The following is a 27205-nucleotide window of genomic DNA, read 5'->3' as shown; positions in this document are numbered from 1 at the left end:
AGTAAAAGCAGAACAATCCTACCTACCTACCATGCAGAGCTATAAGGAGTCAGCAAGTTAATGTATGTGCCTGGCAATCAGCAGGGACAGTCACATAACTTCTCTGAGCCCCATCCTTATCCATAAAATGGGGGTGATAATGGTGCCTGCCTTACAGGGTTTCTAAAGGCTTAAATAAGCCAATACAGGTAAAGCACTTGGCCCAATGCCTGGCATTAAGTTAGTGTTCAGTAAACAGTGGCATCATGTGTGTTCTCATCTCACAAGGGTGGTCTACACTGGCTTGCTTTGTAAACAACTCACCACCTCTGAGGGCTAATCCATCTGGGAGGGGGGTGTTTGAGTTGGGGGTCCTAACTTTGCAGCTGGGTTGGGAGAGGGCAGAGGGGCCCTGCTTGAGGGTGGGGCATTGGGGACTGGGAAGAATTAGAGTGGCCAGATTGGCATTGGTGACTCATGTTTGTGTTGTCCAAGCGGAGAGTCTGGGGCCGGTAAGACGGTTAACACCAAGCGGGTCATTCAGTACTTTGCCATCGTCGCTGCCCTGGGAGACGGGCCGGGCAAGAAGGCCGTAAGACTCGCCCATTTGGGCGTTCCTCCCCACTGCTTCTCACTGTTTTTCTTTCTCTTTGTTTTTTTTTCTTCTTTTCTTTTTCTTCTTTTTTTTCTTTTTAAGTTGATTCCCCAGAGCCTCCAGCCCTACCTGAGCCTCCCACCCTGGTGGGGGACTCTGGCCTGAGCAAGGCTTGACCAGAGAGGCTGTGGCCACCTCTGCCATACTGTGTGACCCAGTTCCGGGCCTGTCTCAATGTTCCCAATTGTAACACAGAAGAGTGGGACCACATCACTTTTCCTAAACTTTTAATGTAGTTTTCTCTCTCAACATGGCCTTCAGATTTTGAAGGAGTTTACCAAGTAGGCCACTTTTACTAAGAAGTGATTGTTTTCTTAGTTTTCATGCACCAAAGACAGTTACCTGCTGTTAGTCAAACAAACAGGTATATGTGGAGTTTAGTCAGAGTGAAGGGCACTTGACATTCCCAACAGCCAGGCGAGCGGGCAGTTTTGCACCCTGTAACTTCTGATGGTTTTTGAAAATTTCTGAAACAATGGGGGACCAGGGTGCAGGTTTTGTTTTCTTTTTGGTTTTGAGGTACAACATTCATTCCTAGCCTCTGGGCCAGTTGTTCAGAGCTCTCCCCCTCCCCCAATCCACCCCAAATCTGGCTGCCTTTTCTTTCCAGAATCCTAAGACCTCCTCCCACACAGCCTCCAATCCTGGTCCTGTTGAGCCTTGCTTTATTCTGGGGCATTTTTCTTTTTTCTTTTTCTTTTCTTTTTTCCACTTTAAGTTTTCTTTTGTCTTTTTGCCTTTTCCTTTTTTGCCCATTTGATTTTCTTGGTTTTTGATTTTTATTTTAGTTTTGGTTTTTTGTTGTGGTGTTGTTTTGTTTTTGCTGTTGACTTTTTGGTACCCTTGCCTCCTTCCCCTTCCCATCCATTTTTCCAAACCCCTAAAGTGTCTGTGAGGATGCTGCAGAAAGTTGGGGCTTGGTCCAATAACAGGAACGGAGGATACAGAGAGGCAAGAGCTGGCAGAGTGGGGGCAGGGAGGCCCTGGGCAGAAAGGAGCCCTGCATTGTGTATTCCGTAGGTGGGTGTCAGGCAAGGGAGGTGGAGAGGAAGGCTGGCCCACAGGGGCCTTGGGTGCTGGAACTTAAAAGCCTTATCAATCCCTCTTCCTTCAGCCCCACTTTGACTACACCTGTCAGAGAGAGCCCTGTTCAGAAGCCCTGGACATGAGTGTGTGGAGTGGAGCTCGGGGGGAGGGAGTCCTGCCATTTGCCTCCTGCCTCCATTCCCCCCAGAATATTTCTGGGAGCATTTTCTAAGTCTTGGGCTCCCTGGAGGTGAATGAATAACCAAACGGTCCTAGTAGCGTGGCACCTGTCACTCTAGAATCCACTCCTTCCTTTTCCTCCTTTTCTTCCCAGGCTGCTGGGAAGAGAAGGAAAGGGAAATAGAGGGAAGACAAGGATGAGGCTGGGAGAGAAAATGGGGTGGGAGGGCCTCTCAATTCAATCAGTCCCTCTAGGTGAGACATATGGGTGGCTTTGGGTGTCGTGGGAGGCAGATACCTGGGCTCAGTGCCTGCTCTGTCGCCCACTTACTGTGTGGCCTTGAGCAGATCACTTCCCTGCTCTGAGCCTTAGTTTCTTCATTTGCAAAGCAGGGTAATATGCACCTGGCACGGCCATTTTGAATAATAGTCAGTGTAGAATTGTTCAATGAAGATATACCTAGTCATACTCCAAAGAAGTGTGGAGAAGGGCAATGGCAAAGGGAGGTGAGGGTAAGAAGGTTCAGGTAAAAGAGATCTCTTCTATCCGTAGAGCATCCTTCTTAGAGGAGGGGACATGTGAGTGGACGCTGAAGGGGAGTAGATTTTACTCAGGAACCTCTAGGCCATGGGGTAGGGGTCACTTCTTGGAGTGTAGGAAATGAAGGGATATGGAAGAGGCCAGAGATGGAGCTGGGGGAGAGGAATGGTTGCAAATAGGAGACCTCCTGTAGCAGCCACCTGCCTCAAGACCCTGACGAGGGCCATGTCTGCTCCTACTTTCTAGCATTTCTCCTGGCAACAGTCCTGGGAGGGTGAGGCATGGAACGTGGGTTGTGGGGGCTACACATCTGGGTGACTAATGTTCACTGTCCTGCTAACTGCTGCCACCCCTGGCCTGGTAAGACCTCACACCTTCTCACTTTGTCTTCCTTCTCCCCCCAGCAATTTCTGGCCACAAAGACCGGGGTAAGTATGGGGCCAGTGTAAGTGGGGCATGCAACAATTATGAGGTCCTGGGGACCAACGCCCACTTCCCCTTCCCAGCCAAAGGTTGTCGGGATGGGCTGATATCCAGGACCATGGCTGCTCTGGTGTCCCAGTCAGTTAGCAACCCTCACCCCACCAGGGCACTCTCGAGGATCAAATCATCGAGGCTAACCCTGCCATGGAGGCTTTTGGCAACGCCAAGACCTTGCGGAATGACAACTCCTCCCGCTTTGTGAGTGGCCACAGTGGGACAGGTGTGCGGTGGGAGCGGGATCAGCAGCAGGGGTGACACAGGTGGTGGGAACCGTCAGCAGATAGGGCAGCTCTGGCTGGGCCCCCTGACTGAGGCTGCTCCTCTCCCCACAGGGCAAGTTCATCCGAATTCACTTTGGTCCCTCTGGGAAGCTGGCATCTTCGGATATTGACAGCTGTGAGTCTGGGAAAGGGTGGCGGAGGGCGGGGACGAGGACAGAGGCCAAGGCCTGAGTCTTTTCGCTGGGACTGAGTCCCCATCATCAAGTCCTTGGGGCTCCCCCTGTTCCAGGCACTTCCTTCCGTCCTCTGGCCACTGCCCAGCTCAGGCCACCTCACCCCTTACCTAGAACATTCTACGAGCCTTCATGTGTTCTTCCTGCCTCCATTTCCTCTGCTTGATCTTCCAGCCAGAATGACCCTTTCATGGATACTAATCTGACTACATCGTGTTCCTGCTTAGAAACCTTTTCTAGATCCTGTCACTTTAAGATAGAGACCTAAATTCTTATTTGGCTAGTCAGGCTCTTAGTGCGTGGGCCCTTACCACAGCCCAGTCTTTTTTCTGGCCATGACAGGGCAGGCCTGTGCCCACCCCACCCCAGCCTCATCTGTACACATCGAGTCCCCCTCCTTCCTGGAAGCCCCTCCTAGCACCTCTCTGGAGTTGTTGCCCATCCCGCATCACCCAGCCTGGCTGCACAGACACCAGGTGCCCAGGACACATGCACAGAGGGGCCTCCACACTGACCACTCCCCGCCTTGGGGTGCATGGCCATGTCCTGATGGATAAGCACAGGCATTTGGTGGCGGGGGCAGGGAACATTGTAATTCATGCCCCGACCGACCACGTGCAGACACATGGAGGCTCTGCTCACACACACACACTCAGCATTGCTCTGGAGGAAAGGCTTGTGGTCGTGGATGAAGGAATGAAAGCATAGAATAAAGAATGGACAAATGAATACCTCCACACACAGACACCCACATTTACACACACACACACACACACACACGGTTACACACGGATGTACCGGTGGATACACACACATTCCCACACTGTGACTTGCACAGATGGAGAGACACCCTTCAGTACATGTTGGCATGTGTGCAGACCGTGCCTCTACATACCCCCTACCCCCTCAGCACCATTGGGGGGACCTGTTCTGGGGAGCTGCAGGGGACGGTAGGTCAGTGCCTCCCTTTCTCCCAGATCTCCTGGAGAAATCACGGGTGATCTTCCAGTTGCCTGGAGAGCGTGGCTACCACATCTACTACCAGATCCTCTCGGGGAAGAAGCCAGAGCTGCAGGGTGAGGGCAGGGGTGGATAGGGTGGGGGTCAGAGCACATAGGGCGGGGATGGATAGGGTAGGAGTGGGGCTGCCTGGCCCCTTCCTGGCCCCCATCAGACCAGGCCCTGGGATATCTGTTCCCTCACTGTTCTGAGGTCTGTGACATCCCATCTTTCCTCTGAGCCCCTCTGTTCCCCCCACTCCTTCCTGAGACTTCTGGTTATTGCTGAACCCTCTCGTGCTAGGGCACAGGCCCCTTAGTGCCACTACCCTTGCAAAATTGTCCCTCCTGCTGGCCTGAGACTAGTGAGGCCCCACCCAGCACCAAGGGAGGACCAATGGCTTTGTCTAGACCCAGCCCCCCTCTCTTGCAAGCCCCTCAAGGGCAGAGTCTATTCCTCCCTGTGCGCCAGCACCCAGCACAGGGTCTGGGCCAGAGGGGTGGCCGTGAGCAATGGTAGAAGGAAGAGTGAAACATAGGGACTGGGGCTCATTCCTCAGAAAACCATAAAGAAAGAGAAGCCGTGGACATGGGGGTGGGGTGAGAAAGAGGCTACAGTGAAGTCCTGGTAGGGCCCCCAGGACCTGCTGCGCCAGATTGGGGGTAGGAAGATAGCTGGGTGACACAGCCAGACCCGCCTTCTCTGCCCGTGTTCCCTAGACATGCTGCTTCTGTCCATGAACCCCTATGACTACCACTTCTGCAGCCAGGGCGTCATCACTGTGGACAACATGGATGACGGGGAGGAGCTCATGGCCACGGACGTACGTCTGGTGGGAGCCGAGTGGGGTGCCTGTGGTGTGGGGCCGCGTGCGGCTGGGTGGAGACCAGGGCGCATCCTCAATGCCCTTGGCTTGGCGGGACCCTGGCGGAGCCCAGACGTCTCTGACCCTGACGTCTCCTGCTGCCCCCACCCCCCCACCGCAGCATGCCATGGACATCCTGGGCTTCAGTGTGGACGAGAAGTGCGCCTGCTATAAGATTGTGGGTGCCCTCCTGCACTTTGGCAACATGAAGTTCAAACAGAAGCAGCGGGAGGAGCAGGCTGAAGCCGATGGCACCGAGAGTGAGGGGCCCTGACCTTGATCCCAACGTCCTGTCCTTGACCTTTACCTGAACCCTTGGCCATCACCTTTGATCTCAGGCTTACCTGGCCCGTATTGTAACTCCTGACTTCTCAACTCCAGACCTTCCCCTTCCTGAGCTGTACAGTTTGCTGGCCCTGAACTGTTGGCCCCTTCCAGCCTCTCTCTCAGCGCCAGCCGGAGGCCGGTTGAGCCCCCAGGTACTCAGATTCTTGGCCTCCTTTCCTCATGCCCCCCATGTGCCCTGCCAGATGCTGACAAGGCTGCCTACCTGATGGGGGTCAACAGTGGGGACCTCCTCAAAGGTCTTCTGCATCCCCGAGTGCGTGTGGGGAATGAATATGTGACCAAGGGCCAGAGTGTGGAACAGGTGAGCGGCCTGCAGGCCGGGGCCCATCTGGGGGCCGTGGGGCAGGGTGCCCTCCTGGCCAGGTCCCAGCCCAGCCTCCCCACACCTCCAGGTGGTGTTTGCCGTGGGGGCTCTGGCCAAGGCCACCTATGACCGGCTGTTCCGCTGGCTGGTGTCTCGGATCAACCAGACACTGGACACAAAGCTGCCCCGTCAGTTCTTCATTGGGGTCCTGGACATCGCTGGTTTTGAGATCTTCGAGGTGAGAGCAGCCCACACCACCAGGCTCTATTCTGTCCGGGCTGGAGGACCGTGGGTTGGCTAGGGCAGCAACCCTGGCTTCTGCGTGGGCGGGGTGGCCTCATGCACATCCCTGGCCCTCCATGGGCCTCCCTGTGCCCATCCACAAGGAGGCCTGCTGAGCCCGGCACCTCCCTCTGCAGTTTAATAGCTTCGAACAGCTGTGTATCAACTTCACCAACGAGAAGCTGCAGCAATTCTTCAACCAGCACATGTTCGTGCTGGAGCAGGAGGAGTACAAGCGGGAAGGCATCGACTGGGTCTTCATCGACTTCGGCCTGGACCTGCAGCCCTGTATCGACCTCATCGAGAAGGTGAAGCCCGGGGCAAGCTCACTGCCACGCGGAGAGGGTGTGGGTACTGGGAGTGAGCAGGACTGCATGTGTGCTTGTATGTGAGTGACCACGTGCAAGTGTGCACGTAAGTGTGTGTGCACTGGAGTGAGCTTGTGCATGCGTGTGGCTGTGGCCACGTCCCTACGTGTGTATGAATGGGAACATGTCCATGCATGTGATAGGTGTGCAGGAGACTGGGCGTGAAAGCATGTTGGTGAGTGTGTGTGAGCAGTGTGAGTGTGCATGCCAGCACTGCCGACAACAGCCCCTCATGGGTGGACACAGTTTTGCAGTTCACAAGGCCCTCCCTCTTGTAGCCACAATTTCTCTGGACCCTCAGAACTGCCCTGAGAACAAGGCAGAGTACCATGTGCTTGTGTATTTGTTCATTGCATTGTGGAACATTACATATGCCTCCCCATTGTACAAAGAATGGAAGAAAGAAAAATCAAAAGAAAATTTGAAAAATCAGAAGTAAAGGGGAAAAAAAATGTTTCCTCCAATCCCTACACAACCAGAATCTTGGTGCTTTGGTTAGTTTCCTCCAAGTCCTGTATCTTGAGCATCCATTTTCTCTTACAGACAGACTCATTTCTCCTCTTTTCTCTGAAAATGTATTTTGAACATTGAATGTTGTTGAAGAAGGCACACAAGTACATGCAGCAGATGATTTTCAGACAATGCATTTCTGTACTCTCCTCCAGTTGGCCATTTAGGTGATCCACAGTTTTTTTGCTCTTAAAGGAGCACAAAGTATTCATTGCCTCGTTTTGCAGATTAGGAAACTGAGGCTTAGGCCTACGGGCCCCACGGCTAGTAAGTGAGGAAGCCAAAATTTGAACTCAGCTGCTGTTTTTGAATTTACTATATGCAAATGTGTGTGTGAGATCACGGAGCTGGGGGTGAGTGGGTACAGAGATGCCAGTTGAGTTTGTACACTTCTCCTAAGTCAAGAGGACATCTCAGAGCTGCAAATTGTGCAGAAGGGGGCTGGAGGCCAAGCCACAAACTTCTTTCTTAGAAGACAGGGCTCCTGGGTCCGAGTCTGGTCTCTGTCAGAGCAGGTGGCTAAGGTGGGGGCATCTGGGAATACTCCGAGAAGGAGGGGCTTCGGGAGGATGGGCTGGCTTGATGGAGGCCCTGCAAGTCTGTTCCCTGTCCCCAGCCGCTGGGCATCCTGTCCATCCTGGAGGAGGAGTGCATGTTCCCCAAGGCCTCAGACGCCAGCTTCCGGGCCAAGCTCTATGATAACCATGCGGGGAAGTCAGCCAGTTTCCAGCAGCCACGGCCTGACAAGAAGCGCAAATACCAGGCCCATTTTGAGGTGGTCCACTATGCTGGTGTGGTAGGTGCCTGTTGGAACCCCACCTCTTGCCCACACTCCTCCCTGCTCCGGGTTCCTCCACCTGGCCTCAGCGCCTGTCTGGTCTCTCCAGGTGCCGTACAGCATTGTGGGCTGGCTGGAGAAAAACAAGGATCCCCTGAATGAGACAGTGGTCCCCATCTTCCAAAAGTCGCAGAACAAGCTCTTGGCTACCCTCTACGAGAACTATACAGGCTCCTGCTCCAGTAAGTACTGAGGGACGAGATTGTCATTCTGTAGGGGACTCACAGAGTGATGTCCCCTGGAGTGACTGGTCCCCATGTCTCTCCTAGCCGAGCCCCCCAAGTCTGGGGTGAAAGAGAAGCGTAAAAAGGCAGCATCGTTCCAGACGGTGTCCCAGCTGCACAAGGTGAGGCCCAGTCAGGGCCCCACGCAGGCCTCCCCTGCAGCCTCCTGCCCCGTCCTCGCTCGCAGCTCTGCCCCTGCACCCTGGGCGGGCGGCCGTTAAGACTTGCAGTGATGTTTAACTCCTCTCCACGTGAACATCACAGCAAGTCTGTGCTGCTTCCCGTCCCCACACTGCCTCGGCAGGGTTTTGGGGGATGGGGTGGGAGCCACAGGGGCGTGTGGGAGGGATGGGCGGCTTTGGGGGGCGGGGTGAAGACCTTGGTGATGGTGATGGGGCCCCGTCAAGCGAAGAGGGCAGAGGGTCACGAAGAGAATGAAAGGCCAGGCGTGTGGAGGCTGCTTAGGTGCCTGGCCCCCAGTCCTTCACGGGTTGATCCGCTGTGGTTTCCAATTCTGCTTCTCTGCCCTGTGTGCCTTCTCCCCTCTCCCCGCCCCCAGGAGAACCTCAACAAGCTGATGACTAACCTGCGGGCCACACAGCCCCACTTTGTCCGTTGCATTGTCCCCAACGAGAATAAGACCCCAGGTAGTCACCCTGAGGCCAGGTTGGTGGTGTGGGGGGACATTGAAGGGAGGGGCCATGGCAGACTAGAAGCTGGGTGTTGCCCTCCAGAGCCTGCACAGTCCTCACCATGTCTGAACTGTTGGTCGTTCTTCTGGGGTATGAAGTGCGTCCAGGACCTCTAACCTTTCCCTCTAACTCCCACCACATCCAGGGGTCATGGATGCCTTCTTGGTGCTACACCAGCTGCGCTGCAATGGGGTTCTGGAGGGGATCCGGATTTGCCGCCAAGGATTCCCCAACAGACTGCTCTATGCCGACTTCCGGCAGCGGTGGGTGTCTTCCTGCCCCAGGCCGGGCTCCTCCCCAGCGCCCCCTCCACAGCCACCTTCCCCCTTGCCCTCCACGCGGTGGAGGCAGCAGCCTGAGGGGGTCGGAAGGACACACATTGTAGAGCCAAATAGTTCCAGTCCCTGAGGAGGATGCAGGGGGCTCGGCAGGCTCCCCCAGTGGGGGAGATGCTGGTGGCTGAGACAGGCTGGGATTGGGGGAGAAATGAATAGGCTTGGGGTGAATATTGAAGGTGCGGCCAGCAGACTTTGCTGAGGAATTGGACACAGAATCAGAAAGGGACATGGGTGACTCCCAGGTGTTTGGCCTGAGCAACTGGGGAGTTGGTGGTCGATTTACTGAGATACCAAAACAGGGTGCTTAGATTTGGGGGACGCTGGGGGGCATAGTGGATTGAGCTCTACTTTGAACATATCAAATGTGAAATGTCTCCAGCAGATTCCCTAGAAGGCAAGTCGAGGGGCCAACTGGATTTATTAGTGTGGAACTTGGGGGCAGGCAGAGCTGACCGTAGATTTTGAAACTGAACGAGGACTAGACTTCCCATAATGCCTGGCCCCTCATGAGTGCTCAGTGGTAATACCATCAGCTCCCTCCCCTGCCCTTTATCAGTTTGATTTTGTCCGGCTGCAAACGGCCAAAGTTCCCTCCCCTTCTAGAAGTAACTGTGGTCATCCACACTGACTGTTATACATGTGTGTCTATACAAATACTGTACACATGGGCGCGCACGCGCACATGCACACACACTGTTACATGAGTTTGTGTTTTCATGTAACCATGTGTCTTGGAGATTGTTCCTTATCAACAGACATAAGTCAGCATCATTTATTTTTTTTTTAAATTAAGAGCAGTTTTAGATTCACAGCAAAACTGAGGGGAAGGTACAGAGATTTCCCATATACCCCCCTGTCCCCACACGTGCATGGCCTCCCCCATTATCGACACCCCCCCCACCAGAGGGGGACATTGGTTACCACTGGTGGTCCTACATTGACACATCTTTACCATCCAAAGTCCATGGGTTACACAAGGGTTCCCTCTTGGTGACAGATATTCTGTGGCCTTGGATGAATGTGTGACGACATGTAGCACCATCCGTTCTGCGATGGCTGTGAAACATCCCATAGCAATGAACCCTGCTTTCTTCATCAGTCCCCTAGTGAGGGGCCCTTTGTGTTTCTAGGGTTTTCCCACAGCCAACCTGATCTGTGCACGGCCCTGCACACACATGCAAGTGAGTCCATTTTAGAAACAGATGCGCCAGAACCCTTGCTCTTGTTGGTTCGGTAGAATTCTGTCCCGACTGTTTCTTCAGCTTATGATATGCTGTACCATATCACCTTCTTTACATTTTTGGTCTTCTTAAAGAAATTATGAAAAGTGCTGCATGCCTCTTGTAAGAACTGCAGCCTCTTAAAGAACTCCTACTGGATGCATTTAAACACAATCCAACGTTTTTAGCAGAATGTGCCGTACCCCCCCACCCCGTGTCGTGATGCCTCCCCAGGGAGCCTCTGCTCCAGCCTGGGAGGGGCCCAGGAGTATGTCCCCCGTGACCCCCACCAGCCTCCTCGGACCCAGGCCGCTCCTCACCAGCCCTCCCTGCTCACCCAGGTACCGCATCCTGAACCCAGGCGCCATCCCGGACGACACCTTCATGGACAGCAGGAAGGCCACAGAGAAGCTGCTGGACTCGCTGGACATTGACCATACGCAGTACCAGTTTGGCCACACCAAGGTCAGGGCGCACAGGAGTTGGAGCTGACCCCAGGTGTGGGTGGTCACACTGGACAGGGGACCTACTGGTGGTGGAGGTTACACCTGCTGCCCCCACCCCCCCAGGTGTTCTTCAAGGCTGGGCTGCTGGGCGTCCTGGAGGAGCTTCGTGATCAGCGTCTGGCCAAGGTGTTGACGCTGCTACAGGCGCGGGGCCGGGGCCGCCTCATGCGCCTTGAGTACCAGCGCCTGCTTGGGGGCAGGTGGGTGTGGGCAGGCGTCGGGGCAGGACACAGGGTGGCTCCCAGAACCACCAGGCTCTGTGAACCCTGTCATGCTATCCTGTGGGTCAGATTCTGGCTGGTTGGGGGTGTCTCTGAAGGGGCAAGGTTCTCTTTTATGCCCTTCAACCCCCAACTTCCATTTCCTCACCTCAGAAGTTGGTAAGAGCACCTGTCTCCACTCCAGGCCATCCCAGAGGGTGGCCCAGAGGGCTAATAAGGCATCTAGTGTTTTCCAAGACTCTTACCAGGCCCGAGGCAAAGCACTTGTTTTGCATTATCTGGGTTAAAGGAGGGACAGTCCTGAGAGGTAGGTGCTGTGATTACATCTGTCCAGCAGACCTCGTGTCTGAATCAGCGCGATCCCATCACAGCTGGCTAGGGGTGGGGGAGCCAGGAGGCTGGGATGTGAGCCCAGGCTCTGTGGCTTTACCACTCCTGGTATCTTTAGGACCCTGGCAAGAGCCACCAGGACATTCAAGGCTTGTGAGTTCCCAACCTGGAGGCAGGGGCCCAACCATGTGACCGGGGGCCTCTCCCTCAATGTCCTCTGTAGAGCAGAAGCATTAGGACCTACTTGAAAGGTCTGTTGGGAAGACTAACTGAGATCACACACTAAAGAGCTTGGTGCAATGCCTGGCCGGGGGAGGTGAACGTCAGAGAACATCAGGGAATAGCAGAGCTGATACCGTGAAGGGGACAACACAACCTGCTGGCCACCACTTCCTCCCCCTACCCAGGGACGCCCTGTTCACCATCCAGTGGAATATCCGGGCCTTCAATGCTGTCAAGAATTGGTCATGGATGAAGCTCTTTTTCAAGATGAAGCCACTGCTGCGTTCGGCGCAGGCTGAGGAGGAGCTGGCAGCCCTACGGGCGGAGCTGCGGGGACTGCGAGGGGCCCTGGCCACTGCAGAGGCCAAGCGCCAGGAGCTGGAGGAGACGCACGTCAGTGTCACCCAGGAGAAGAACGACCTGGCTCTGCAGCTGCAGGCAGTGAGTGGGGGAGGGAAGGGGTTTCCCTGGTGCCCTCTGGCATCCCCAGTGAACTCCAGGCTGCTGTGAGGAAATACCAGCACCAGACGCCTGGCCAGGGGGGACCTGGTGTGCCCAGGCCTTCCCTGGGTCTCTTCTTACTCCAGAGGTGCCATGAAAGGGGGCTGTGGGCTCGTGTCCATGCTCAGCCTCCTACATACCCAGCCTCCCCAGCCACGGGCTCAGTCTGTCCACGTGTCCTAATGCTCCATCCCTGCCACCTTGGTTTCTCACTAAAACTGCAGTGGAACCCATCTCCCCAGCTCTCCCCTCTTTACCGTCCTTGAAATAGACCTGTACTCCCTTCTCTGGCTAAGGGCCATGGGTACCCAGGTGGCAGGTAACAGTAATAACCAGAGGGCAAAGATCAAGGGTCTGGAATCTCCCCAAGCCCACAGAGCCATTCTTTCATTCAGCAAATATGTTGAGTGTCAGCTGCGTACCAGGCCAGCTCTGGGGATATATTGGTGGGAACACGAGATGGGCCTGTGGTCACAAAACTCCCAGCTAGTGCAGGAGACCGTCAGGCAGCCAGGTCACCCAGGAACCGGTAAGGCAGGAGAGAACCCCTGAGCCCCTCCACGGCTGTGCAGGACTTGGCATGCCCGCTGCTCCCCACACACCCCCTCAGAAGGCCTCAGCCCAGCGCTTCTCTCCTAGAGCCCTTGTTTGGGCCTCTCTCTGGGTTGTCCCCAGCCTGTCTAACGTTCCCCTCTTGATGGTGCCACTTCTGTCCCTTCCCATCCCCCCACCCGAGCCCTCATCCCACCCGAGCCCCTTCAGGGCCAAGAGCAGGTCACAGGCTTTCCTTGGTCCCCCAGAGTCCAGCTGAGCACTGGTATCAAACCTTTGCCTAGACAAATGAACTTTCTTCTCCAGGGCCCGGCCTGGTGTCCCTCAGCTGGTTTGCCTGGCCTTGCCTCAACTCTGCCCCCTTCTGTGTCCCCTGCAGGAGCAGGACAACTTAGCAGATGCGGAGGAGCGCTGCCACTTGCTAATCAAGTCCAAGGTGCAGCTTGAGGCAAAGGTGAAGGAGCTGAGCGAGCGGTTAGAGGAGGAGGAGGAGGTGAATGCTGACCTGGCCGCCCGCCGGCGCAAGCTGGAGGATGAGTGCACGGAGCTCAAGAAGGACATCGATGACCTGGAGCTGACGCTGGCCAAGGCCGAGAAGGAGAAGCAAGCTACTGAGAACAAGGTGGGACTGGGTGGGCTCCGGGAGAAGGCCCAGGGTCAGGGAGGGCTTTGGGGCCAGGCAGCTGCAGGTCCACCTCCTGGCTCTGCCAGGCCCGTTACGTAGCCTTGGGCACGTCACTTCCTCTCTGTGCCTGAATTTCCTCATCTGCCAAATGGGGTTAAGAGTAGCACTTACCTCCTAAGGGTGGGTGAGATTTCAGTGTGTAACTAGCCCTTGCTAGCACTCCCCACCGGGCCTAACATGCAGTAGGTGCGCAGCCAATGCGAATGATGGCCACTCAGATGGACAGCAAATGTCTTGAGGGCAGGTCCCCCGTCTCCCAGCTCTAGCTCCCAGGCGCCTTCTCATGCCGTCTATCCTGGAACCCTTTCGACAAACCCATGTGGTTCCCAGACCTGGCAGTACTGACTTCATTGTACAGGAGGGGAAACTGAGGCTCGGGGGTAAGCTGCTTATTCAGGTTCTACCAGGTGCTCACTGAGGAACCCAGGACTCAGAAACAGCCATCTTGAACACCTGCTGAAACCACACGGAGCTGGCATTTACGATCTCTCAGTCTGGGCTGGGCATTGTGCGAAGGGCATTGTGAGAGTTTGCTCATTAATCCCTCAGTACGCCTTGGGGAAGATGGCACTGTCATCCTCTAGGGATGAAGAGACAAGGGTCAGAGTGAAGTGACTTGCCAGAGGTGCCCTCGCTAGAAGAGGCAGTTGTGTGACCTGGCATGGTGGCTGCTCAGTGTGGGAGGGACATCCCCAGGGTGACCCTGGCCTTGGCACAGGTAAAGAACCTGACGGAAGAGATGGCGGCACTGGACGAGTCAGTGGCCCGGCTGACCAAGGAGAAGAAGGCGCTGCAGGAGGCCCACCAGCAGGCTCTGGGCGACCTGCAGGCCGAGGAGGACCGTGTGAGCGCATTAGCCAAGGCCAAGCTCCGGCTGGAGCAGCAGGTGGAAGACGTGAGTCAGGGCCACAGCAGAGGGCTGTGCAGTGGTACCGGGAAAGCTGGGATGGTGACCGACTGGGCCCAGGGGCTGAGCACGTCTGCCCCCTCCCGCTCCATAGCTGGAGTGCTCCCTGGAGCAGGAGAAGAAGCTGCGCATGGAAACGGAGCGGGCCAAGCGCAAGCTTGAGGGTGACCTGAAACTGACGCAGGAGTCGGTGACAGATGCTGCTGAGGACAAACAGCAGCTGGAGGAGAAGCTCAAAAAGTACGTGTGGGGTGGGCAGCAGACCCCACCCCAGCCGGTAGGGGCCTCCGGAGCCTGCACCTGTTTCTCACACCCTCTGGACTCTAGTCCCACATGACTACAGAGGATGAACGTGGAGGGTTGAGAGATGTGGGTCACTAGGGTGCCGGGGGACGTGTCCTGCCCTTCTTGGACCTAGGGCCCCAGCCGGGCTCTGGGGCCAGGGCTTTAGAGGGAACGCAGGTGAGGTCATGGGGCTACTCTGGGTACAGAGTGCCTCAGGCAGGGTGCGTGTTTGGTGGGGAGGGTGCCGGGGGACCCCAGGCATGTTGATGGAAGTTACAATCAGGGCAGGCTCATGCCCCTCTGTGATCTCCAGGAAGGACTCTGAGTTGAGTCAGCTGAACCTGCGGGTGGAGGATGAGCAGCTCCTCGGGGCCCAGCTGCAGAAGAAGATCAAGGAGCTGCAGGTGTGTGGGGGATGGGGGCGGGCAGGAACTTGGGTCAGAGGCCCACAGAGGTGACAGCTGCCGCCTGCTGTCCCCAGGCTCGGGCGGAGGAGCTAGAAGAGGAGCTGGAGGCAGAGCGCGCGGCCCGGGCGCGTGTGGAGAAGCAGCGGGCGGAGGCGGCCCGGGAGCTGGAGGAGCTGAGCGAGCGGCTGGAGGAGGCTGGAGGTGCGTCAGCAGGGCAGCGTGAAGGGAGCCGCAAGCGTGAGGCAGAGCTGGGGCGACTGCGGCGGGAACTAGAGGAGGCGGCACTGCGGCACGAGGCCACCGTCGCCGCCCTGCGGCGCAAGCAGGCGGATAGCGCAGCTGAGCTGGGCGAGCAGGTGGACAGTCTGCAGCGGGTGCGGCAGAAGCTGGAAAAGGAAAAGAGCGAGCTCCGCATGGAGGTGGATGACCTGGGCACCAGCGTCGAGACTCTGGCCCGTGGCAAGGTGTCTGCCTCCTTTCTGACCCTGACTGGCCTTCAGCATCCTCTCCTGACCCCTAGCTAATCCCACAGCCATCCTAACTCTAAACCAATTCTGCCTCCAACGGCTGACCCCTGACCAACCCATGCCAACACCACATACTAGTCCTGACCATGTACCGGAGCCTGAGCCCTGACCCGTTCACCTGGCATCCAACCCCAACCCCACACGAGTCCTGACCTCCAACCTGGACTCCAGGTCATTTCTGACCCAGCATCCAATTCCAGCCTGTGAACTCCGAACTAATAGCTGTCCTGTTTCTGTCCTGAATCCCAGCACCCAGCCTGACCCCTGACCCTTGTGTCAACTCATCCTGACAGCTGGCCTCTGACCACTGTCCTCAGCTGACTTCAGACTCTAGTATCCTAACCTCACCCTGACCCACTGGCCTTTGGATTAGTTCAGCCCTCTCACTTCTGATGACCCTGAACTTGGGGCTCTGCTCTCCCTTTGATTTCTGGGCCCACGTCTAGCCTTCTACCCTGTTTCCCCGAAAATAAGACCTTGCCGGACAATCAGCTCTAATGCATCTTTTGGAGCAAAAATTAATATAAGATCCGGTTTAATTTTACTATAAGAACCGGCCTTTATTATATATATAATATACATAATATAAGACCAGATCTTATGTTAGTTTTGCTCCAAAAGACACATTAGAGCTGATTGTCCGGCTAGGTGTTATTTTCAGGGAAACAGTTCCCCATCCCAGGTCCCAGTCTGATTGGCAGCTGTAGCTCCTGCCCTCTGACTTATAACTTGCCCTGACCCCTGACCCTGGACCCCAGGCCAGTGCAGAGAAGCTGTGCCGGGCCTATGAGGACCAGCTAAGTGAGGCCAAGATGAAGGTGGAGGAACTGCAGCGGCAGCTTGCAGACGCGAGCACCCAGCGTGGGCGGCTGCAAACCGAGAATGGTGAGGCCAGGGGCTCAGCGGGGTGCCCCTGGGGCCTCAATGCTGCCCCTCACCTGCCTGACATGCTGGCTCACCTCTTGGCCTGCAGGGGAGCTGAGCCGCCTGCTCGAGGAGAAGGAGTCTCTGATTAGCCAGCTGAGCCGTGGGAAGGCCTCAACCACCCAGAGCCTGGAGGAACTTCGGAGGCAGCTGGAGGAGGAGAGCAAGGTGGGCTGACCATTGGCTGCCACAGGGCGGGCAGTGTGGGCGCCAGGGCCACTGGCCCGGCCCAAAGCTGACGTCACTGGGGTCCCCACAGGCCAAGAGTGCGCTGGCCCACGCCGTGCAGGCTCTGCGGCACGACTGCGACCTCCTGCGGGAGCAACACGAGGAGGAGGCCGAGGCCCAGGCCGAGCTGCAGCGGCTGCTGTCCAAGGCCAATGCTGAGGTGGCCCAGTGGAGGAGCAAATACGAGGCAGATGCCATCCAGAGGACTGAGGAGCTGGAGGAGGCTAAGTGAGTGCCTTGCCGGCCAGGCCATCACCTCACAAGTGCTGTCGGGGCGAGGGGACATGTGGGGGCCTTTCTTCTGTCAGCCGCCCTCTGCCACACAATCCATACCCTGTCTGCTCCCGTGGCCTAGAAAGAAACTGGCACTTCGGCTGCAGGAGGCAGAGGAAGGAGTAGAGGCCGCGCATGCCAAGTGCTCATCGCTGGAGAAGGCCAAGCTACGGCTGCAGACAGAGTCAGAGGACGTGACACTGGAGCTGGAGCGGGCGACCTCAGCAGCTGCCGCGCTAGACAAGAAGCAGCGGCACTTGGAGCGTGCACTGGAGGAGCGGCGGCGCCAGGAGGAAGAGATGCAGCGGGAGCTGGAGGCGGCCCAGAGGGAGGCTCGCAGCCTGGGCACGGAGCTCTTCCGGCTGCAGCACAGCCACGAGGAGGCTCTGGAGGGCCTGGAGACGCTCAGGCGGGAGAACAAGAACCTCCAGGGTACGGCCCATCCCAGGCAGGGTCCGAAGCCTCGCTGGGCCTTTGGGAGCACCGTGGAGTCACACAGGGTGCCCTGGTGGGCTCGCCCTGGAATTGGGGTGAAGTGACCTGGGTTGGAGCTTGAGCCATGGGAGTGGCTCCTCAGTCCCCTGTCCACTTTGTAGAGGAGATCAGTGACCTCACAGACCATGTCAGCCTCAGCGGGAAGAGCATCCAGGAGCTGGAGAAAGCCAAGAAGGCTCTGGAAGGGGAGAAGAGCGAACTCCAGGCCGCACTGGAGGAGGCTGAGGTCAGGGGCTGGCCACAGGGGTGGGTTGGACACTGACTCACTCCCCTAGCTCCCCACCACCTCCCTTAAGACACCCCAGGCCACACTGCCTGTTCTGCACCCCAGGGGGCCCTGGAACTGGAGGAGACCAAGACTCTGAGGATCCAGCTGGAGTTAACCCAGATCAAGGCTGAAGTGGACCGGAAGCTGGCAGAGAAAGATGAAGAGTGCACCAACCTGAGGTTTGGGGCTGGGGCCATCCCTACGCACTATACCACCCAAGGGTCTACCCGTCCTCCCCAGGGCTAACAGCCCCTCCCATCCCAGCCACCTGAGAGGAGGAGAACGGAAGGAAGTCTGAGCCTCCACTATGGGCACAGACTGGCACCGACACTAGTTTGCCTCTCCCACTCGACTTTCTCTGCTCGGGATTATTGTCCAGTGTGGAGGTGAACCTTGGAGGCTACAGCACTGGCTCAAGGGGACACAGCGAGGGTAGAGCCAGAGTTCAGCCCATGCCTGTTTGCTCCACACCTCCACTCTTTTCTGTGCACTTACTCCGATGGGCGACAGGCAGTCACAAGGTGCTTGAAACCAGGAAGGGATGGGTTTGCGTCTCCAGCATTCCTTGGGTGTTCATAAGAGCAGATGGGGTGCCTGTGCCTACCTGCTTTTCAAAGGCCAAGACCCCCAGCTCCTTCAATCTCCCTCCCACAGGCGCAACCACCAGCGGGCAGTGGAGTCCCTGCAGGCCTCCCTGGATGCAGAGACACGGGCCCGCAACGAGGCCCTGAGGCTTAAGAAGAAGATGGAGGGTGACCTCAACGACCTGGAGCTGCAGCTGGGCCATGCAACCCGCCAGGCCACGGAGGCACAGGCAGCCACGAGGCTGCTGCAGGCCCAACTCAAGGAGGAGCAGGCGGGGCGGGATGAGGAGCAGCGGCTGGTGGCCGAGCTCCGGGAACAGGCCCAGGCCCTGGAGCGGCGGGCTGCACTGCTGGCCGGGGAGCTGGAAGAGCTGCGGGCCACCCTGGAGCAGGGAGAGCGCAGCCGGCGGCTGGCGGAACAAGAGCTGCTGGAGGCCACCGAGCGCCTCAACCTCCTGCATTCACAGGTGGGGACAGGGATTCTCAGGTGTGTGTGGCGTGGGCACCTGTTGTCTGACTCTGAGGCTCTGCCTCCCCCCAGAACACAGGTCTGCTGAACCAGAAAAAGAAGCTAGAGGTGGATTTGGCCCAGCTGAGCGGAGAGGTGGAGGAGGCTGCCCAGGAGAGGCGGGAAGCTGAGGAGAAGGCCAAAAAGGCCATCACCGATGTGAGGCTGGGCCATGGCAGGCGGGGAAGTGAGCCCAAAGGGACTTCCACCGAGGCTTGTCACCTCCTGACCACGCCACCTCCTTCCCCACAGGCAGCCATGATGGCCGAGGAGCTGAAGAAGGAGCAGGACACGAGTGCACACCTGGAACGGATGAAGAAAACACTGGAGCAGACAGTGCGGGAGCTCCAGGCACGGCTTGAAGAGGCCGAACAAGCTGCCCTGCGCGGCGGGAAGAAGCAGGTGCAGAAGCTGGAGGCCAAGGTGTGTGGAGCCCTCCCTGTCCCTTCCCCTGCACGGTGGGCAGCCTGAGGGCAGGGTCGGGGCAGCTGGCCCATCCCCCGGCCGCTTGTAGGTGCGGGAGCTGGAGGCTGAGCTGGACGCTGAGCAGAAGAAACATGCCGAGGCCCTCAAGGGAGTGCGGAAACATGAGCGCCGGGTCAAGGAACTCGCGTACCAGGTGGGTGACAAGGTCCACCTTAAGGGGTGGCCTGGGAGGTGGTCTGGTCGGGGCCAGACCTGAGTCCCCTCTGCGTGCACAGGCCGAGGAGGACAGGAAGAACCTGGCTCGCATGCAGGACCTGGTGGACAAGCTGCAGAGCAAGGTCAAGAGCTACAAACGGCAGTATGAGGAGGCGGTGAGTGCACCGGGTGCGGGCCTCCAGGGCCCGATGCTGGGCAGGACGCCTGTGGTACCCCAACTTCAGTGCTGCCCCAGGCTCTGGGGCCCGGGGAGACAACAGCAGCAGTGAGCCCCGCTCCGTCCCTGGGCCATGGCTTCCCTGTTGTTGGCTTTGTGTGGGGGCAGTGAGCCTGCTGTCCCAACGGGAAGAGTTTCTTACAGCTCTGACGGCAAGAGATGAGACCCAGCTCTGTCTCTGAAGGGACCCAGGTGCTTCCCCCTTCTGGGCCACGTCTGGCACACGGGCACCCCCCCCTTTCCTGCTTCGGGTACTGGTGGGAGCTGAGGACCAGGAGAAGCCAGCCCCCTTCTGGGGATGGGGTGGGGACCAGACTGACCATCTCAGTTACCAAGGGGTGACCGGCCTGCTTGTGCCCCAGGAGCAGCAGGCCAGCACGAACCTGGCCAAGTACCGCAAGGCCCAGCACGAGCTGGATGACGCAGAGGAAAGGGCAGACATGGCAGAAACCCAGGCCAACAAGCTGCGGGCACGGACCCGGGATGCCCTGGGCCCCAAGGTAAGGAAAGGGCGGCCTGGGGCACCACCCTGCCCTCTGCATGGCAGTGGGTACAGCTCACTCAGCCCCCCTTCTTCCTCAGCACAAGGAGTGACGCCTGCCGTGTGCCCCTCACCTCACCTGCTGAACCTGAATAAACGGCCACGTCTGCAGCTCCAGCCGGCTTCCTTCTCATTCTTTGGGGCTCAGGTGGGGAGGGGAGCACATGGTCCCACGGACAAAAGTCAGGTCCACATCAGTCATTTAAAATAAAGTTCTTTAATAGTCTCCACTTAATTGGTTTATTTGTTGTTAATAAATTGGCAACACAAGGGGGGGGCCAAGGGGTGTGGTCCCAGGCAGGCTCCTGTGTGGAGGCTCAGGCAGGAGACACTGCCCTGGGGCAGGGACGGGGCACAGCCAGCCCGTGCCCCAAGGGATGGAAGGAAAAGGTCCTCCACTTATGGGGGAACCCCCTGGGATAAACACAGCGGCCAATGAGCAAACAGAACCAGAGGAGCTAAAGGAAAATGAGGGAGGGACAGGTGGGCAGGCTTGGGGGAGGGCAGCATTCTCTCGTATCCCCCACCCCTGCCCAGGGCTCAGAAGCCTTTGCCTGGGTCCAAAGGCTAAGACAAGCGTGGCTCACAGATTGGGGGAGGGTGCACATATCAACCCCCCCCCGCCCCAGGACTGACAGCCAAGAGACTGGGCAGGAGCTCAGACAGAGCTACTTTTAAAAGTCCCCTTACCTCTGGGTGGGCCGAGGCCCCAAGCTTCTGAAGGAAGGGGGGGCTAGTGCCCCTGTCTTCATCATGGGGATCTTGAGGGAACTGAGGTTCCCCAATGATGGATGCTGGGGTTCTCAGACCCAGGGGCCAAGGACTTCTAGACACTCCCTCCCACCGAGCCTGTACCTGAAGACCTGGGAAGAGCAGCAGGAAGGCAGGGGTGGGGACAGGGCAGGGCGTGCGGCACGTGCACACGCTCACTCGCACTGGTCCTGGCCCAGCAGCCTCCCGAGGCCTGGCCCGAGGTCACTCCTCGGTGAAGTCCCTGTCTATGTCCATGTAGGGCTCCTCGATGTAGCTGACAAGGGCAGAGGGTGACTGGCGGTCCGGGTTTAACAGGATGGACACCGTCTCTTTCCAGTATGAGAAGCTGATGCAGGAGCTCTGGGCAAAGAGAGAGGGGCTGGGGGGGCGCCTGCAGGACCAGGTTGAGCCCGGCACCCCGCAGGGAGGGCTTTGGTAAGGGGACAAAGAGCTGCCAGGCGGGCACATGGCCCGAACACCCGAGGGGCCCTGGGCCTGCGAGCCCGCAGCCCACCCACCACACCCGCTCGGGTGGGGCCCTCACGTTCTCCAGGCACGTGCTGTCCTTGTCCTTGTGCAGGTAATGCTGCTGCCAGAAGCGCAGCAGGTTGTGGAAGTTGTTGAGCAGGAAGCCGGGGTACTTCTTGCTGTGCTCCATCCGCTGCAGCAGCCGCAGGTACAGGGGCAGCCGCTCTTTCCGTCGGGCCAGCATCAGGATCACGAGGCTTGTGTTGAGGCAGCTGACGTTCTCCTGCAAGCCCCGGCCCAGCCGAGTCAGGGGTGGCCCCTGGTGGACCTGGGTGCCACTGAGTAGGGAGAGGGTGGCCCAAGCCCTGTGGGCCATGCACTGAGCTGCCCCTGCACAAACCTGAGGGGACTGGGGACAGGAACATGGCAGCACCGCCAGTATCCTGCCAAGCACCTTCCTGGTCCCTATGCCACCCACCCTCTCCCCCAGGGGAACATCATCCATCATCTGCCTAGTTAAAGTCTACCCCTTCTCCCCAACCAACTCAGCCATCACTTCTTCCAGAAGCTTCGATCCCCAGGGCAGGGCTGGGTGTACGTGTTAGACACAGTTCTCATTTCCCTTTCTAACTTCATGTGGCAGTAGACTGAGCTTCAGGAGGGAGCGTCTCGGTCTGTTTTGTTCACTTTGCCTCCCCAGCCCAGGGCCTTGCCTCACTCAATATGTGTCAGGTAAAGGAACAAAAGAAACACCTCTGAGAGGTACTCGTATTACTCCCATTTTAGAGAAGAGGGGCGTGAAAAGCTTGGAGAATGATGGCTACACGGCTATTTTGTGAGGGAGGTGGGAGTCAACCTGTGGCCCAAGCCCAAAGCCCGCACAGCAGGCAGGGTTGGGTGGAGCACTGGAATGGGAGTCAGAACTCGTGCCAATCCTGACTGCCCTGACCCCTCTGTGACCGAAGGGACTTGCTCCTTCAGGCCCCTTCTGTTAAACGGGGCACCAATCCCTTAATGGAAAACGTCCTCAGAATAGCTGGGCTGGTTTCCTAGGAACCGAGACACGGGTGTCAGGGAGACGTGCCCCTGGGAGAAGGTGGGGCCCTGGGATAGTCTCCTCCCCCACTGCACTGCAGGGACTCACCTGGGTCAGCGTCTGTACATGGATAATATTGATCAGGCGGAAGAGGAAGGACATCTGTGTGGGAACCTGGGATATGTAGGCAAGGAGGCGGCACTCGGACAGGACCTCAGCAACTGGGGGGGAGGGGCAGAGGTGTGAGCAGCGGCCAGTCACCCAGGCGGTTGGTTAAGCCCCACTCGGGTCCCCACTCGGAAGCCCCAAACCCCCATTGTCAAAACAACTAAAGAAAAGGTTGGCTGCGGCAGGCACGGTCTCCAGCTGCTCTGCCACCCGGGCTAAGCCTGCATTCTCATTACAGCCCTGAACGGGAGCTCACCACTACCTCCCCCTGCAGTCGTACCCAAGGACCACTTCTCCCGAGGCTGTCCCCAGGCTTCAACATCCAGGCAATCCCAGCCCAGGAGAGGAGGAACGTTTGTTTTCTGCATTCTGCTGGCAACAGTGGTTTTCCACCCTCATTAAATTGTTGTGCATGCTCATCAAAGGAATCACAAACAACAGAGAAAAGTAAAAGCAGCGAAGAAAATCACCTAGAGCGACACCACCTTGACCCCAGACACGTGGGCGTCTGGTGCGGCTACTTGCAGCCTTTCTTGTCCCCTTGCTGAAAGCTGGTGTGACACCAGCCGGGCCACACTAGAGAGATTCGCCTTAGCATGCTGGCCTTTCCTTACCTTTCATGTCCACCTGGTTTTCGAATCGGTCCAGTGACAGAGTGACGCAGCGCACCAGCATGTTGGAGTCTACCAGCGAGCTGTTGATCTGCTTCAGAAACACCTGGAACTGAGCAGAGACCGGGCTCAGGGAGGAGGTGGCAGGCTCCTGGCTGCAGATGGCCATGCCCAGGGCAGGCAGCCACTGCAAGGGCACTGATCTACCCCTGCCAGTTGTCTCTGATAGGATGTCAGAGGCTCAGACAGCTGACAGACCTGCCCTCCTCTCCCACTAATAAGCAGCCCAGCAGGAGCTCAACCCAGATCTTTTGACACCATGTCCAGTGTTTCTCCCACTCGAGGGCGCTGGTCTGAGCCAGGTTTCTGTCGCACGGACCCTCGGAGTCTAACATACCAGGCCGTCCCATCTGTCTGTGGCTCGTCATGGCACCTGCCACACTGCATCAGAACCGTTTTTACAGCCCACCTGTACCCAACCCTTACACCTGCCCACAAGCAGCTGACACTTTTATGCCCAGCACAGACAGGTGCTAATGAATGCCTGCTCAAGACTGCCCACCGACTCCCAGTATTCTCCAATTTACAACCAGCACCTGCGAGTGCGAGGACCAGGGCTCTGGACGCCGCAAACCCCACGAAGCACGGGTTCGTCCTACCTTTGCATCAGTGTTGATGTACTTATTGAATCTCTTGAATGCATCAACATTGAATTTCATCAGCTCTCCCAGGAGGTCAAAGTAACTCTGGAGCACATCCCTCGACTTGCACTCACTGTCCACAATGCAGTACAGAATGTGCTGGGGGTGGGAGAGGACAGGGTGAAGGCAGGAAGGCAGCTGAGCCCTGGGGCCAACAGGCAGATTCGACTGCCACCCTCGGGCCGAGCTCTTCTGCTGCCCGCTGCCTGCCTCCCCAACCAGGGCCTGGCATGTAGGTAGCTCAGACCACACGACATGTGCTTTGTGCAAGCATCCAGCTCGATGGAACCTGCTTCCCTGTCTAGATTCTCATCTGAGGATGCTGGTGGCGCCAAGGGCAGGGCCAGGCCTGACACCTCACAGGAGTGGGGGTGAGTTGGGGTAGGTTGCCACAACCCCTCGCTTGCCCAGGGCTCAGAGCTAAAGCCCATGACCTGCTCTAGAGGCATCAAGATGGCCAGGATTCTCCAGCTTGCAGGCCAGGGGAGCCGTCTCCAGGTGTAACACAGGCCACGGCCCGAGGACCAAGGCCACTCGAGTAAATGAAGCACAGGGTTTAAGGGCATGGGACACATTTTTGACCCCATGGTTTGTTTTTATGTTTAGTGAAAACATTTACACGAGAATCAATGAATTTTTATCAAAAACATAAAGCCAGTTTAACTCCTTGATCAAGTTAAATTGTTTCCATTTTTCATTTTCCTGAAGTTACATTGATTTGGATCAATTATTTTCCAATTGGGTTTTATAATTCATGGGTCAGTCTCTTGTCCATATACATACATACGTATATGAACATATACATATTACATATATTAAATATATATATATTAAGCCAGTTATAGCTTTGGCCACTTTACTCCATCCCTTTTGCAAATTTTGCTTTTCCTGAAGGCTGTTTTTCAATAAAGGGAAATCAACTTTTAATCAGCAGCAAAATATCCTCAGGGTCAAAAGGCCTTGCTGGGTAACCCTAAGACTCTTATGCTCTCCATGGCCACCCCCCGGATCCCTCAATCCCCCATGAAGCACCCACGGGGCACCTGCAGTTGGCAACTCAGGGCATATATTAGGGCAATCTGCATTGGCATTTTAAAATCAAGAGATTCGGTTGCCCCTGCCCAGCTGACTAGGTCTCTGGACAGGAAAGCAATGCGTGGGGCTGCGGGACAATGGGACCCCCCCACACCCTGGCTCCTCCAGGCTGTTACCTCCAAAAGGCCTCGTTTCAGCAGGAACATCTGGTCTGCATAGGAGGTGGTCCCTCGGAGGAAACTCTCCACAGCTCGCGCTTGCCAAAACCTGCGACCCAAATGTTGACCCCTGGCCGAAGTGGCTAAGGCTGCCCTCTTCTGATCCACGCTCCATTCCCCAAGGGGCTGGGAGATGTTTGCTGCCTTTTTCATTTATTCAACAGACATTTATAAAACATCTACCAGGCATCAGGCCTCAACTAAGCACTGGGGACACAGCAAGAGTCCCTGAGCTCATGGAGCTGACAGCACAGTGAGGAATATTCCTTTTGTGTCTTGGAAAAGGGCTGGCCCCAGTGAGTCACATGTGAAAATTCATTCTAGGCTTTGCTCTTTCAGGGGACAGGAAGATATGGAAGACGGGAGCCAGGAATGTGTGAGGGACGTCCCAGATGAGTGGATGGGCCTCTGAGCTCACATGTGGGACCCGCAAGGGGAGTCTGGACAAGGCAGGCTGAACTGACGGGCGCACATCTGGGCGTGGAGCCTGCTGACAAGTCATTCCCAGCCCTGATGGAATGCCTCCCTCACCCGCCACTCCTGTCCACAGCCTGCAGGACTCATCCTAGATGAGTGGAAGGGACTCTGAGAAGCCCTCCTTATCCACATCCACGCCACCAGCTGGGGAAGGGGCTTTCCTTTGTTCCCACAGCTCCTGAGGCAGGTCCTGCCTCCATGCCTTCCCACGCGGCATTCCAACAGGTTTCTTTTCATGCCTGTTCCCCACACCCCAGGGAACTCCACGTGGGCAGGGACTGTAGCTCCTATTTCCCTTCCATCTGTCCAACACCAGCACAGAATAGGTGCTTGGTAAATGCCTGGTCAATTCTTGAAATACACTGCTGGCACCCAGCAGAAGCTAATACACACCTGCTGAGTCAAGACAGGGGAGATGGCAGTCAAACCCCATCTCCCCCAAAGTAACCAGACACTGGGGTGGAAGCTGGTGACTAAAGGAGGTATTTCTAACCACCTGAGAAATACTTGGCTCCCGGGACCCTCAGGAGTGGCAGGTGCCTGGTCCCCAGACCTACCTGAAAGATGACTCAGCTGGCTCCTTCTTCATGACCTGCAGCAGACGAGTTAATAAGCCCCTCTTGCCATCACACACCAAACTCCTGAAATAAAATAGACAGGGACATTGGTGGCAGATCTGAGAGGATGACAGGTGCCAAGTTCCACTTGGCCAAAGGACTGTTGTCTTGCGGCTCTGGGCTGGGTCTCTGGGCTGGCATAGGTGGGGGAAAAACAGTGCGGACATTTCCAGGCCTCCAGGATGCCCTCCTGCTCTCCTGGGTCCAGAACACCCCATGGGCTCTGCAGTCTTAGAACTGAAGAGCCAAGTGCATTCACACCATATCTCAAGCCAGCTTCCCAGTCCCAGACCTACTGGCAAGTGATTGGAGGCCAGAAAAACATCCAGAGTCAGACAGCGCTCAGACCTGTTGGAGGGAGGGCTGTTTACACCAAAAGTGGGCCATGACAGAGTCTACCCAATGGGGCAAAGTCTATGCCAATAGGGGGAGGCAGGGAGTACCTTGGGCCCCCAGTTCAGCTCCAGTGGGCCTTGGACAAGTACCCATGCTTCTGGGCCTCAGCTTCCTGGTCTAGGAAGCAAAGGCAGGAGGTGAGGAAATGATTCAGGCCGCATCATGGGGGAGAGAGGGCCAAGAAGGCAGGGGTTCTGGGCCCTCAAACTTTCTCTTCAAATAAAGCTGCTCTGTTTGTATCCATTAGACATTAGGTGACTGTATGTAATTTCATTTGAACAACGAATTCTGCTGCCTTAAAAAACAAAATGAAACAAAAGCTGGGGATTATGACTCTTGTTGATGGATACAGTCCTCCCTGGCCTGACCTGTGAGCCTGTGACCTCCGTGCCCAGTTCCAGAAGATGAGGCAAGTAACCCAGTGAATTGGACTTAGCAGAGGGGGCCCACTTCTGCTTATTTTGCTTGGCTACAACTGCCACGGGTAAGAAAGGCAGATGCCAGCAAAGGTGAGAGACAAGGGGAGGGGGCAGAGCGCCCATGACCTTTGGCAGGTGACCTCTCCGAGCCCATTCCCTCCTGTGTAAAGTGGTGGT

The 27205-nt window shown here is 56.9% G+C and overlaps 2 protein-coding genes across 3 annotated transcripts in view; one reads left to right on the top strand and one right to left on the bottom strand.

The window, feature by feature from the left end:
* MYH7B (myosin heavy chain 7B) overlaps positions 1-20303 on the top strand; it is a 39996-nt gene extending 19693 nt beyond the window's left edge. Inside the window, exons 8-43 of one of the 2 annotated variants that reach the window (XM_033094470.1) lie at positions 475-571; positions 2786-2809; positions 2970-3062; positions 3197-3260; positions 4296-4394; positions 5037-5140; positions 5304-5442; positions 5713-5831; positions 5923-6072; positions 6254-6424; positions 7611-7790; positions 7882-8014; positions 8102-8178; positions 8616-8703; positions 8894-9011; positions 10648-10771; positions 10876-11012; positions 11771-12026; positions 13018-13260; positions 14042-14218; positions 14325-14470; positions 14829-14919; positions 14997-15386; positions 16208-16334; positions 16423-16541; positions 16633-16829; positions 16957-17306; positions 17471-17595; positions 17701-17816; positions 18292-18688; positions 18763-18888; positions 18982-19152; positions 19244-19348; positions 19431-19526; positions 19951-20088; positions 20171-20303. In XM_033094470.1, coding sequence (XP_032950361.1) covers positions 475-571; positions 2786-2809; positions 2970-3062; positions 3197-3260; positions 4296-4394; positions 5037-5140; positions 5304-5442; positions 5713-5831; positions 5923-6072; positions 6254-6424; positions 7611-7790; positions 7882-8014; positions 8102-8178; positions 8616-8703; positions 8894-9011; positions 10648-10771; positions 10876-11012; positions 11771-12026; positions 13018-13260; positions 14042-14218; positions 14325-14470; positions 14829-14919; positions 14997-15386; positions 16208-16334; positions 16423-16541; positions 16633-16829; positions 16957-17306; positions 17471-17595; positions 17701-17816; positions 18292-18688; positions 18763-18888; positions 18982-19152; positions 19244-19348; positions 19431-19526; positions 19951-20088; positions 20171-20182 — 5299 coding nt within the window. In that variant the 3' untranslated portion in view covers positions 20183-20303. The remainder of the gene's footprint in view (positions 1-474; positions 572-2785; positions 2810-2969; positions 3063-3196; positions 3261-4295; positions 4395-5036; positions 5141-5303; positions 5443-5712; positions 5832-5922; positions 6073-6253; positions 6425-7610; positions 7791-7881; positions 8015-8101; positions 8179-8615; positions 8704-8893; positions 9012-10647; positions 10772-10875; positions 11013-11770; positions 12027-13017; positions 13261-14041; positions 14219-14324; positions 14471-14828; positions 14920-14996; positions 15387-16207; positions 16335-16422; positions 16542-16632; positions 16830-16956; positions 17307-17470; positions 17596-17700; positions 17817-18291; positions 18689-18762; positions 18889-18981; positions 19153-19243; positions 19349-19430; positions 19527-19950; positions 20089-20170) is intronic. The other variant, XM_033094471.1, reaches the window with a different exon arrangement.
* Positions 20304-20330: 27 nt separating this feature from the next.
* TRPC4AP (transient receptor potential cation channel subfamily C member 4 associated protein) overlaps positions 20331-27205 on the bottom strand; it is a 62006-nt gene continuing 55131 nt past the window's right edge. Inside the window, exons 13-19 of the mRNA XM_033094472.1 lie at positions 26154-26237; positions 25078-25168; positions 23825-23965; positions 23169-23277; positions 22495-22607; positions 21427-21633; positions 20331-21242 (exon numbers count right to left, since the gene is read on the bottom strand). Of these exons, the coding sequence (XP_032950363.1) occupies positions 21105-21242; positions 21427-21633; positions 22495-22607; positions 23169-23277; positions 23825-23965; positions 25078-25168; positions 26154-26237 (883 nt within the window). The 3' untranslated portion in view covers positions 20331-21104. The remainder of the gene's footprint in view (positions 21243-21426; positions 21634-22494; positions 22608-23168; positions 23278-23824; positions 23966-25077; positions 25169-26153; positions 26238-27205) is intronic.

This window comes from Rhinolophus ferrumequinum, chromosome 23 (assembly GCF_004115265.2).
Source record: "Rhinolophus ferrumequinum isolate MPI-CBG mRhiFer1 chromosome 23, mRhiFer1_v1.p, whole genome shotgun sequence".
Taxonomy (NCBI): Eukaryota; Metazoa; Chordata; class Mammalia; order Chiroptera; family Rhinolophidae; genus Rhinolophus; species Rhinolophus ferrumequinum.
Note: the sequence above shows the minus strand (reverse complement) of the source record. Positions and strands in the feature narration are given on the sequence as shown.